This window comes from Adelges cooleyi, unplaced genomic scaffold, assembly GCF_023614345.1.
Source record: "Adelges cooleyi isolate 19-005CV unplaced genomic scaffold, UGA_ACOO_1.1 ACOO_flye_CR_arks_rails_tigmint_CR_PRNA_30, whole genome shotgun sequence".
Taxonomy (NCBI): domain Eukaryota; kingdom Metazoa; phylum Arthropoda; class Insecta; order Hemiptera; family Adelgidae; genus Adelges; species Adelges cooleyi.
In genome coordinates, this window is record NW_026095971.1 from 23,258,744 (window position 1) to 23,271,460 (window position 12,717).

At 31.4% G+C, this 12,717-nt stretch overlaps 1 protein-coding gene and 1 long non-coding RNA gene across 3 annotated transcripts; one reads left to right on the plus strand and one right to left on the minus strand.

Annotated features, from left to right (window-relative positions):
• Positions 1 to 27: 27 nt before the first annotated feature.
• On the minus strand, positions 28 to 4,331 carry LOC126839118 (structural maintenance of chromosomes protein 6). 2 transcript variants are annotated; one of them, XM_050574179.1, is made up of 3 exons: positions 4,175 to 4,331; positions 3,395 to 3,465; positions 28 to 3,300 (listed from the first exon to the last, which is right to left on the minus strand). In XM_050574179.1, exons 2-3 carry the CDS (start codon positions 3,414 to 3,416, stop codon positions 179 to 181), a joined length of 3,144 nt encoding a protein of 1,047 aa, XP_050430136.1. In that variant the 5' UTR covers positions 3,417 to 3,465; positions 4,175 to 4,331; the 3' UTR covers positions 28 to 178. The 2 variants fall into 2 exon arrangements, with proteins under 2 accessions (XP_050430136.1, XP_050430137.1); XM_050574180.1 differs by lacking the exon at positions 4,175 to 4,331 and adding an exon at positions 3,606 to 3,681.
• A 245-nt stretch (positions 4,332 to 4,576) lies between these two features.
• LOC126839143 (uncharacterized) lies at positions 4,577 to 6,855 on the plus strand. Its single transcript, XR_007685792.1, has 3 exons — positions 4,577 to 4,738; positions 4,940 to 5,169; positions 6,380 to 6,855. It is a non-coding gene; the product is annotated as an uncharacterized LOC126839143 (long non-coding RNA).
• Positions 6,856 to 12,717: the final 5,862 nt, after the last annotated feature.

A 12,717-nucleotide genomic window follows, 5' to 3' on the forward strand; every position in this document is an offset into this window, starting at 1 on the left:
AGTTTTTATTTACTTACATACAAAAAAAAAAAAAAATGACAATATTGCTAAAATTAAATGAAAAAAAATATATATAACTGATTAAATATTACACAACTCAAAACTGTAATTAATTAAAATAAAATACATAAAGAATAGAATTTTACAAGTACAACAAAATGAACAACAAACATACTGGTTATGATCTTGGTTCTTTTAACTTGACAACTCTTATATTGTGAGAACTCTGTATATGTGATATATCCTGAGGAGTTAAGAATATAAACTGATTTTTCCTGTTTTCAATGGCCATCATCAGCAGCTGAGTAGTAGCCAACCTATTAACGTTGTCCATGTAAACATCGTACTCGTCAATGGAGTAGAACGGAAGTTGCACGTTGCTCCACAGAGCTAAGATCAAAGCGACGGTCGCAAAAGTCCTTTCGCCGCCCGACGCGCATGAAGTGCTTATGTTGTCAAACATTGTAATAGTCATCGAGCCGCCTTCGTTTTGATCTATTTCAAGTTTGCCTTTGATTTTGCGCAAAAGTAAAACCAAATCAAACGACTCGATCACTTTGAGTCGAACGACTTCAATGTAGTTGCATAAAAACGATATTCCCAATTCTATCAATTTGTTATTGGTTTTGTATATTTCTTCGATTTGATTAAGCAACGTTTTGTGCTGAAGGAATTCTTGTTTTTTCTTTTTGTACTCGTCTCTCAGCACGAGGTGATTGACATCTTTTTTCTTCAGTTCCATTTCAAGCAGTTGATTCTTGTGATTGGTTTCTTCGATGTCTCTCCGGATGTCTTCTTCGTCGCGAGCGGTTTCGATTTTCTCGCACAGAGTTTTGGCCTCTTCCTCCTTTTTAGCGACATTTTTTTTCACGCTATCGGCTTTTTTTTCCAATTCTCTCAACGCGGTCGTTTTGGTTTTTAAATCGTCGTTGATTTGTGATATTTTCAACCGATTGCCCTTCACTTGGAACTCGAGAGTTTCTATTTGTTCCATAATTGCCGAGCGGTCCGTTTTCTCAATTGTCGACTGAATTTTAAGCAACCGCTCGTTGATCTCTAAAATTTCCTTTTCATACTTAGGTATTGGTTTCATCGCGTCTTCTTTGGATTTTTCCGCTTTGGCTATTTTGGAATTCACGTCGTTCATTTCTTCGGTGAGCGTCGTGATTCTATCGTCTTGTTCTTCGTCGCACTTGGCTCTGAGGCTGTTTATCTTTTTTGAGTATTCGTCGAATTTCGACTTCAACAGTCTGGTTTCCGTGTTTGTTTTATTCAAGAGATTTTTCTTTTCATTTTTAGACTGTTCGAGAGATTCACATTCCTGATTGAGTTTACGGATTTTTATTTCTAGATCGTTTTTTTCGCGCTTCAAATTGTTTATCGCCACTGAAACGTCACTTTGTAAAAGAACGGGTTCGCATGGGTTTTGCAAAGAATAGACTCTATAAGATGGGCTAGGATAAACTTGAGTGCCGTCCAACGTCAGACTAAAATGACAATTTCTAGGCACTTTGGATACGTTCTCCATCATGGGCATCGCTTCGACGGTATCGTCGACGAGCATTATTGTTTCGATTTGGTTATTGTCGATCAAACAATTACCAACAACCGGATTGGTAAACGTTAGCATGCGAAAAAGGCTATTTTTCGTTTCTTTTTCCATGATGTTATGAATGTGATCGAAAAATTTACTCGTGATTACAGTCGGCTTCCTTGTACCGCCCGGTATTGTCCTATCCATTATTGCTTGAAGCACTTTGTTGTCGGTGAAATTATCGACTAAGAACGTTCTCAGAGCACCTCTGCCCAAGTGATTTTCTATAGAGAATATCCACTTGTCATTGTTTACTTTTATGTGTGCCCCAATAGGTCCGATGGGTTTTTTAATGAACTTGTTTTGTGCAAAAGCAGTTTCGATAGCATTCACTAAATTCGGCATCCAGTTACCGTAAAAGTTGATTCGATCTTGTTGTTGGGACATACTGGCAATGTTTCTGTTAAGTTCACCCACTCTTCTTTGCAATGGACCTATCTCGTTGTTTTTCAAATTGCCAATTTTCTGTTTTATATCGTCGATTGTATTATTAAGAGTCTGCTCGTGTTCCACGTTGGTTTTCCAGGCGGCCTCCACTTCGGCAATAGTTTGCTCGTAACGTTTTAGCGATTCCTTAAACTGGCCAATGCTATTAGTATTGCCTTTCTGGTTTTCAATAGCTATATGCTTTTCCAATTCTTTTTTGTCGTTCATTAACATTCGCAACGTTGATTCATAATTCCTAACCGTTTGTTTGATTATGTCGTATTCGCTTGCTTTATTCTGTTTCTCCTTTTTTGCTTCCATAAGATCGAAATGGTTACGAGAGCGAGCTTCTTGGGCATTGGACAGTTCATCCTTTTTGACCTTTAAAATTTCCGATGCATTTTCAATTTTTTTCTCTAAATTGTGGATTTTGTCGCCGTAATTAGTAATGTCCTCCTTGTGGTCCGTTATCTGCCCTTTAATTCTGTCGTATTCTTTTTCAAGTCTCGATACAATATGCCAGGCGTATTCATTTTGAAAATGACTCCTGCTCTTCTTAATCGTTTCCAACTGTTTGGCCTTCTTTTCGTAAACTTCGTACTCTTTCACTTCTTTGAAACACTGCTCCAGAACTTCTTTAGCATTTTGCCATTTTTCATAGTATTCTTCGCCAATACGTTTTGTATTTTCAATACTTTCGCTGTACACGTCAGCAGACGTAGCTCTATAGAACAATTCATATTTGGCCTTTGGGTTGGCGCTTTTATGAAATGTTTTCACCATTGCTTGGTTCATAACACATATTGGGTTTTCCACTAAAATGTTAAAGTGAAGCACCATGTTTTTCAGTTCATTTTTATTGCCTTTTACGGAACGACCAGATTCGTTGAGAAATTTATAAGAACTGGCTGCATCTGTGATTTGTCTTACCACAGTTATCTGTTTCCCGTACACTTCCGGTCGATAAGGTCCCGAGTCAAAATTACCATCTCCGCCGTTTGCCAATGTTATCGATATCAAAGCCGAATGACAACCATATTTTATTAAGGACTTGATTGAAGTGGCTCTATTAGTAATGGTTGCTCGTCCACCTAAGCCAACTACCAGTGCGGTTTGAATGGCACTCTTTCCACTTCCGTTTAATCCAGATATGAAGTTAATTCTTGGGTTTAGCGTCAAATGGAAATTAGAATGACACATGAAATTTTCAAGCGTAATGGATTTTATACTACCGTTGTACCAATCGTCATCAGAAAATTCTCCTTCTTCTTCGCTATTTTCTATTAATTGAAAAAAACATTAAAAAAAATTAACTATGTAATATATTTTAGAAGATATTGGATAACCTTAAAATATTTTAATACAAATTCTTACTTTGGCTATGGCTAGAACTCATATTGAATAACTATTTTATCTAAACATTGAACTGATTTATTGATATAGACCTGAAAAAATTAAAACCAATAATTATAACTCAATTATCAATTTAAACAATATTTCTTAAAGTATTAAAACTAAAATAAACAGAGTTGAAACAAAAAACGATCAGTGTTTTTTTTTTGGTTTAAGCCCATCAAATACTTACCCAAAGTTATGTGGTTGGTAAAGTTATTGTTAGTGATAGGAATTCGAAAAATCTGGATTTTCATAACAAAAATTCTAATTTAGCCACATAAAAAATCTACATACATTGTTAAATAAAGACAATACTATTTTCTTTTTCCACTTATTATACTATAATGTTATGTGTGTGAGTTGAAATTTTTATTTATATCTGGCATCTTTCAGACATCTTGAAAAAATTTTAGACTTAGACGCATCATTAATATAACACTTTTTCAACACTCATGAACACTGTTGAGACAATGGTGTCCGACACAGTTATGTAGGACCTATGTGTTCATAACATGGTGTTGGACTAGTTTCTAGCACTCGTCTAACAAAATCTGCAAAGGGCATCTATTGGGCACTAACATTGCTACTCGAGTACGAATACACAGTACACTATACTACATTATATCTGATTAATAATAGTTTAAACGATATTATATTAATTATCAATCAAATGTAATCGTTAAAATCGTATAGAAAGAAGTGAATCGCTTAAAAAAAAAATATTAACTGTTTGTTACTAAACCTGTTAATTTGATTTACCTTATTTCGAAAATGATAGTCACACAATTCACATGAATTGGACATTCACGTTTCAGTTAATAGTGAATAATCATTTTTTTGTCACTCAAAACTAACGGCAGCGGCGATCAGATTATTTAGATATTTTATAAGTTAAACGTTGGTCGTTTACAATTTAATGAAAACTGAAAAGTCAATACTGTAATTGGCGGCAAAATATACAACAGCAGAGATAAGACGTGATAAGTGATAACAGTATAACCTAGAAAATATGCCGTGGCAATTCCACAGAATTAATGAAACCAGAATGGAAACCTAGTTTAATTAAAACAAAAAACCGCAGCCATTTTCTGAGTGGGTCTAACCCTTATCATTCGGTGTGCGTTATCATAATATTAAAACTGCGATTTGTGTTTTGTTAAATTTGAAATTTATTAATTTCAAAGTAGATTTCATATTATAGTCTTTTTAAGCTTATAAAATGGGAAATGAGGGATATAAATGTATTGTTAAAAATTGTAATGATAAAACCTCCAAAATTAATAAAACAATAAAATTTCATTAAATTCCAAAGAATAAAAAAATGTAAGTATATATTACTTTTGGTTTGTTGTTAATTTATATTTATTAGTATATTACATTTTAAATAATACATTTATGTTTAATTTTTAATTTACAAATGTACAACTACGCATATACAGGTTAAAAAAGGGTCCAGCCCGTATAAATAAAACAATAATAAATATATAAGATATACATTTTAAATTTACTACTTTATATTTTAAGGTGTACGATTTGGCTAAAAAACTGCAATCGCGTAGACTTGAGTGTTAAAAGTCCTCTGAGCCTAAGTAAGACATTCAGAGTATGTGGCACTCGTTTTGAGAAGAAAATGTACTTCACTGAAAAACTTTTGTTACATAGTGCTGTACCCACTATATTTTCAACAGCAACAACAAGTCCAATTGCATCGACTAGTACGACGACATCTAGTACTTTATGCCTTATTGGCTTTGGTACGTTGTCAGTTGACCGTTTCATATCTGTGGGGAGAACGCCACACGTGCAGTTTTTTTCGTATGAAACCTAGTGGTGGCATTCGGTATACAGTGCTCCACATAATGATCTTATAATCACAATCCAATACTTGTTTTTCAAAGGTTATTTGTTTTAAGTTATGAAAACAATTATTTTTATAATATTTTTTAAATTATTAGCTTAAATTTCAAATTAATCTATACAAACTCTCTTGGACGGAGCACAATAGAACACAATAGTGTAGACAACTGGATTCTAATTATTTAACTACAAACTGTTAGATTACGGGTTAACTAAGCAATATTGTTTAGTCAAGCAATTTTTTTTTATTTACATATTGTCCTTAATATTTAAGATATTTTTAATAATAGGACCATTTATAAAAAAGGGGTGGGGCAGTTGTATGATAAGATACATGTACAACTTTAAGTATTTTTCTACACATTGTTGATACAAAGAGTTACTAAGATTTTAGTAACGAGATATTTTGTAACTCGTGTCAATTATATAACAAGAAATTATTCCAATCTAATCAAAATTGAGACATTTATGGCAACTTTGTAAATGGAAACTATTATTTATCAAAACTACTAATATTTGGACAGACAATTTATTAAAAATGTATTAGTCGTGCTCTCTTCTGTTAATATTTTTTTTTTTAGTTTTTCAACAATGAAAATATATCTTTTACCATTCACAATTCAAAATATAAGGTTTTATTGTTTCTGAAATTTAATATTTAATCGACAATACAATTAGTAAATTTCTTCTAAAGTAATTTCTTTCATTTTGATACTGCTATTAAGAGTGTTATACCTGGTATACGATTTTTAGTCACTCTTAAATTATGTGTGACTTAGGTGAACTCCTTATGTCAGTCACACTACTATATTATGTGACTGTGGTAAATGGTAACCCCGTGTACCTAACCTAAGGTTAAAATACAATAATGTAGGCAGAGATGGTCTTAATGTTTCCCAAAACACTGCCACAATTACACATCTGTTTATTTAGGAGTAATGAATAATAATAATATTTTTAGCATAAATCACCTATAATAAACATATTTTTAATCATATAATATATTAATTTTGAAATAACTAAATTATTAACGATATATTTAATTTAATTACCTCTCAGTTGAGCACAAACTGTGCTGCTAAAGATAGTTTGGTTTTTTTTTTTTAGGTTCTTATTTTAACTCAATTTTTATTGTACCTTATTCAACCTGGTACAACTGCAACAAAATCGGAGACATTTCTCCGGAGACTGCCTAGAGAGCAGGTAAATAAAACTATCAATACAATATTATTATCTTTTTGACGATCATTGAAATCGTTGAATTAATTTTTATATTTGTTCTGCTTGACTATGTCATCTGTAGAGAGCGATATTTGCTTCATGCGTATTAGGCCGACGTTGTACTTTTTAGTACAAAATTTCCAATCGGAAATCGTTTAAGTAACTACTGGCCTATGAAATGTTGAATACACTGTATAATGCGTGGCTTTATACAAATAAAAACAACTCGAACTTTAAATTATTGTACTTACGATTACTGTTATCAAAGTCTGTTGCCAATATAACATACATAGAATTCTTCACTCGTTATTTGGATAGCCGAAAGTTTTCCATGACGATTTCCATTTTAAAATGTTGCTATTACTCAGACAAATACAAATTGTTTTTTATACAAATAAAAAGCCAAAACGCGTTTTGTATATTAATCATACATCTAATATAAATATATATATATATATATAATATTCTAATGAAAAATTATCCCATGGGTCGGACTAGCCAATTTTGGTCGTATCGTCGTATCGTGCAAGTACTAAAAAAAGGAGTTGGTGAATTTTATATTATTAAAAACAGCTAAGCATCGCATTTATTCATATCTTTTGTTAAACGACAGAAATAAAACTACAACTGTATACTTGCCGAATAACAAAAATAAAATCTAAAATAATAACAATTTATTTAATTCTTCGGCATACGGGACACTCGTATAGCTTCAATGTAAGCCCACAGATCTAAAGCTCTATTATTATAGCTTATAAGCCAAACGCATACAGGTAAAGTAGGTAGTTTCATTAAAATATAAAATGAGGGATTTTTTTTTTTTAGAATCATTTAAAATAGTAATATTTTTTTTATAACGACGAAACTGCGGTTAGGTTTTATACTTGTACCAATATAGTATACGAAAATTTAAGTTGGAGGTTATTGTTGGGCAGTGCGTTTTGTATGGCCAGTTAACATTTTTTATAGGAACTGCATTAAAAAAAAAAAAAAAAATCAATAAATATATCTTAATTAAAACAGGTGACAAAAAATCATGTTTTTTATTAGACTTACAAAGCGATAACAATTGTTTAAGCTAGAACATCCCTAATCTGCCGAATCTGGATAACTCGTCCATAAATGTAGAACAAGGGCGGAGAGTTAGCGATGAATGAGTTACTAAGGGTGAGGGATGGAGAAACCCGGCCCAGTGTGTAAATGTGAACGGCGAAAAGGAGTAAAAGAAAGGGACTAGTAGAAAACACGACCTGTAGCGTTGTAAAGAATATTTGATGATATTCAGTGACTGAAATGTGTCCATGTGACAAGTGCGACAAAGTATTTGTTTTCAAACACGGAAAAGGAAACGGCTGTTATTATAATTAGTTAGTAATTATCAATATTAATATATTAAATGTGTACATTTTATGTATATAAATATTTGGAATCCATCTAGGAAAACAAAACAAAATATAAGTAAGGCTTTTTCAATCGCACTAAATAGAAGTCGTTAATTGACACCGTTTCAAATTTTGTGTAACTTCTTTGCACTTATCTGCAAAGATATATTTAGATGTCATGACGAAAAATAATTAAAATTGGTAGAAGGTTATTATAATATGACATAAGATAGTATGTTTTAGAACATTTGGTATATTTAACTTTTCTTTCTAGGTGATTAATCCTGCAAATTACCCGGAGAAAATAATTTTCTCTTTATTCCAGTACTCACAAATGATACTTCTTTTAGACACAACTATTTATTAAGTCCTCGCCTTGTTTAACATTTTAGGTCATGCATTCGATAACGATTTTTCTATCAAACTGTTAAATGAGAATAATGTAACTATAAGAATCTATCATGCATGCACGCTATATTAATTTGTTAGGTACCATAGAAGAGTACACAGTATTTATAATAATATATATATTTTACATTTATATTATTTAAGTAACTGGCTATCCAGTTATATTTGTAACAATATTTTGAACTAAGCCAAAATGATCAGAATCACTGCTACGTGTACTTGTTTTTTGAGCAAGACCATTCGAGTTTGAGCCGAAAGCACTTTAAATGGTAAATTTACTACCACTAGTCTCTTCCATTGATGTGACGGTCGACTTAACAGTCGTATAAAGGTCATCGCCAGACTGTTTTATTATCATCTGTAAAATTGGTTGACAATAATAATTAATATAAAGCATTCCGTTTTATTATTTATCGGCAAATTGTTTTATGTTTACGAATTTCAGATATAGTTAGAATATCCAATAGGAAAATATCCGGATATTATTAAATATATATATGGACAGTTATTATTAAAAGACTCCGGTCAGAATTAATAATTGATCACGTTGAAACTGAGTTAACAGGTACTCTATGATGGTTTTCATAATTTTTCAATCTCACTGAACTGTCATCTAGACTCTAGGTACATTTTCGTTTGAAGACGTTCCCTGGAATCATAATATATTGTGGGAACGCTGGCAATATGTATATGTAAGACGAGCGTCTCGAGGCGACTGCAACAACTATAGATGTCGCGAGCTTTGCAATATGTTGCCATGGTTTGTTATTTGTCTATATAATCTATTACTTTTATATGGATTTTTTTTTTTGTTTGTCGATATTTTGAGAAATAAATGTTACAAATATTCAATGCGAAGTCAACTTACTTTCAACGGGGACTTCGGCTTCGCGACCGGCTTTTGCGGGGACTGTAGCTGCACCTTTGCTACTGTTTTCGGCTTTTGGGCCTTTAAGTACGACCTACCCGGTGGAACGCGGCTGCCGCCATTCGTGGACGACTTAGTGGGTCGTCTCACGTTCGGGACATTTCGCTTGTCATCGACCGCCGACTGTCTTGGCTGGATCAAACGTCGACGGATCGGGTAATCGTCATCCGGAAATATCGGTGTATGAGCTATACGGCGTTTCCGGTTGTGGGACGTGGACGGCTTGGACATGTCGGATTCCGAAACACCATTGGGTCTCGGCAGTATCTACAATAATAAGCCGAATAAATGTTTGTAAAAAATATACAGAACAATGCTTATTTTAATGTATTTGTAGTAAATACAATGGCTAATTTTTAATTGGTATTTTTTTTGCTTTTAACCAAACTGATCCTTTGAAGCCTGACGAATTTAAAAAAGCTTATATTTTAACTAGAAAAATACAATTTATTATGTAAAGTGTTTAATTGTATAATTTAATGAAAAAATACGTATGTATGTATGTATTTTGTGTTAAGATGGCATAGAAAATAGAATGTATCGGATGCCACTAATGTTATGTCATTAAACACACATAACCAATGTTAATAGGTATAGTACTGAACTCACGGATGGTACATTTGAATTGAGCGGTCGGTTCAATTTAACGATACCTGCAAATTGACCCATTTCGAATTATTTAAGCATATACTAATATAAACGTATTGTTTAATGTATATTACTTATGCTGCATTTGTCATTCAAAGACATTGTTCTTGCAGATGACTAAAAAGATATCGGCGAATCTTGTTTAGCTGATGAATATAAAGAGGCAAAAATAATTTTGCAACAGCGTATGCTTTAAGTCAAACAGATAGGTCAAAATTATTAAAAAAGACCGTATGTATAACTGTAGAGTAAACTTTTATGAAAAATATAATGGTTAACGACAGTTGATTATAAAACATAGATACTTGTAAATATTTATAAATCATTACTTTAATTTGGCCAATTATTAAAAATAATATCGTACTACATTTAGTTGTAGGTACACTATTATTGGATAATTAATAGGAAATTCAGATTTTGCGCGTTACGTTTTGATTTTTACGATGAACTATAGGTATTATACTTAGTAAATGATTATATAAATATAATGCAGTCGGATAGGAAAAACGAAACGTTAGACGTTTTTTTATAGACTAGAGTAATACTTAAGACAATTAGGGGGCTCCTCAAACAAACAATTTTTGTGAATAAAGCCATTATAGTTTATAAATCTGTATTTTTAGATTATTTTTTAAATGAACATCAATCACCCTTGACGTGCGCCAAAAGACAAAACGTTGCCAGTAATATTTCTTTTGGTCATACAGAGTTCAATAATTGAACCCATCCGGATTACTGCAAGGAAAACAAGGAATATAGTATTCTACAGTGAAACATTAAACGCTCGATGTGAGAAGAAAACGCGATTGTTAAGTACTTCACGGGTCTAAATTAGAGATATTTATGTATTTTATACAGTAAATGAAAGATGATAATTTAAACTTTAAGAGTTGTCGATAGGAGAAAAAATATTAGGTACTAGATGTTGACATGGATACAGAAACGTGCTTTGAAAGAAGATAGGAAAATCAAGTCAGATCAATTATATCCTGCACAGTGGAGTCGAGGCATAGTGATGAGAACGGAGTATATTGTAGTAGGAAAGATTACATGTCTACAGTAACTATTTTACAACTAAGATTTTGTACTTTTAAAAGTATATAAACAAATGGTATTAAATTTGATTCACGTTTTCATATTAGTTTATGAAAATTGTTGTAATTAATGAAAGAACGTCTTTGTAAAACAACAATTATTTACAGCAATAAACTATTATAAACTGGGTCTTTAAAATCTAAACTTGACAATATTCGTAAATCGTAGTCGTTTAAATAATAAACGGCATTTCCTTAGTTTATATAATTTATACATTTTTTAAGAGCAACGCGATTGGACTATCGATAACCGTACATTATTTATTGGTTAACAGTTGCTTTAAATTTATTCTGCCCGCAAAGTGCATTGTACAATTATAACACATTGTACACGGATGGTAATTAAAAGTAGTGGAAGGGGGGTTGAATACAATTAAATATCTACTATGCTATAATGTATAATAACGGGTCACGAAAAATTGAAATTAATTTTTAAAAAATAGATGAAATATGTCAGATTTCTTCTGTTGGCAGATTTCTGTAGCCGGTTTATTTCATTTATGGAATACTTTAAAATTAAAAAAATTGTCAAACACTTACTTAATTTATACTCTAACCGTAACAATCAAGTCTGCTTAGAGAAAACTTTTGGTACATTTAAAAAAAAATGGTAATTATGTTAACCCAACTCCATATCAGTTCTTATGTGTGTTTAAAAAACAATTTTATTCGAACTTGTCTTGAAGATCTAGATGAGATTTCGTCTCATATAAACAATTCAGATCTACCAACAAATTAATTAAATTTTTCGAATTCGGAAAACACTCCTTTTAAATTAACGAGTCTAAAAGTAGGTACAACTGACTATGGAAATTTATCCCTTCCAAATCAAAATGCCTTATTTTATAAATGCGGATATTTGACTAAAAAATGAAAAATACAATTTTTCTTATTAATTTTCCTAGGGTTAGTGTTAAAAAATAATGTAGGGCAAATATTAAAGGAAACATTCATTTTCCACATCCATGTAAACACTTTGATTTAATATTTTTAATAAATTCATACACACGTTTCAGAATTTTTAGTGTAATAAATATCCACAATAAAAATCGTATATGTCTGTAAAACAATCAAACAACCGTAAATTACCTATTCTGACCCATTTGTAGATTTTTTTTTTATCTTTGTAATTTTGTAAAAAAAAAAAAATGTATTATGTTTAACGTAAACCGTGTGTAGGTACCTAACCTAACTAAATTTTCTATTTTAATGTTAGTTGTTTCCAATTGTATTTTCAATCGTTAAATAAATTAAACATTTTTCTTTGGAATTGATATTTTAGTTACAAAAAAAAATTATTCAAAAGTCAAAACTTTGGTACATAGGTAATATGCACGAGCGAATCTTTTATCAGTTTTGTACATTAAAAACCTACCTATTATATTATTATAGTAAATCAAGTATACCTACTGAAATTAAAATTCTTCTTGAAACTAATTTTACCATGATAATTTATACAATTCTTCATTATCATTAATCATAATGTAAACAATGGGCTCTTTGATAAGAAAAGTCGGCCATTTACCTGACTTCGACATTAATTCAATGCCGTCAAAATCAAATTTTGAGTCGACATCTATTTTCAGGTGATTAAAAATTTAACTTGTTATTTTACTTTTGTACCTACACGTCTAATTTTTTTTTAAATGGTTTAAAGAAAGTGTTTGGTTTGTAATGGCAGTGTTTAATTGTATTATTTGAAGAAAACTCCACTCGTGAGTACTTTTTCTATGAAGTCTTATTATTGTAAATGTATTGTAATAT

Bases quoted from the DNA above. Each gene is read 5' to 3' on its own strand.
- LOC126839118 (XM_050574179.1), bottom strand. From the start codon at position 3,416: ATGAGTTCTAGCCATAGCCAAA. The intron at 3,301-3,394 runs GTAAGAATTTGT...TTCAATTAATAG, and splicing joins GAGTTCTAGCCATAGCCAAA to AAAATAGCGAAGAAGAAGGA.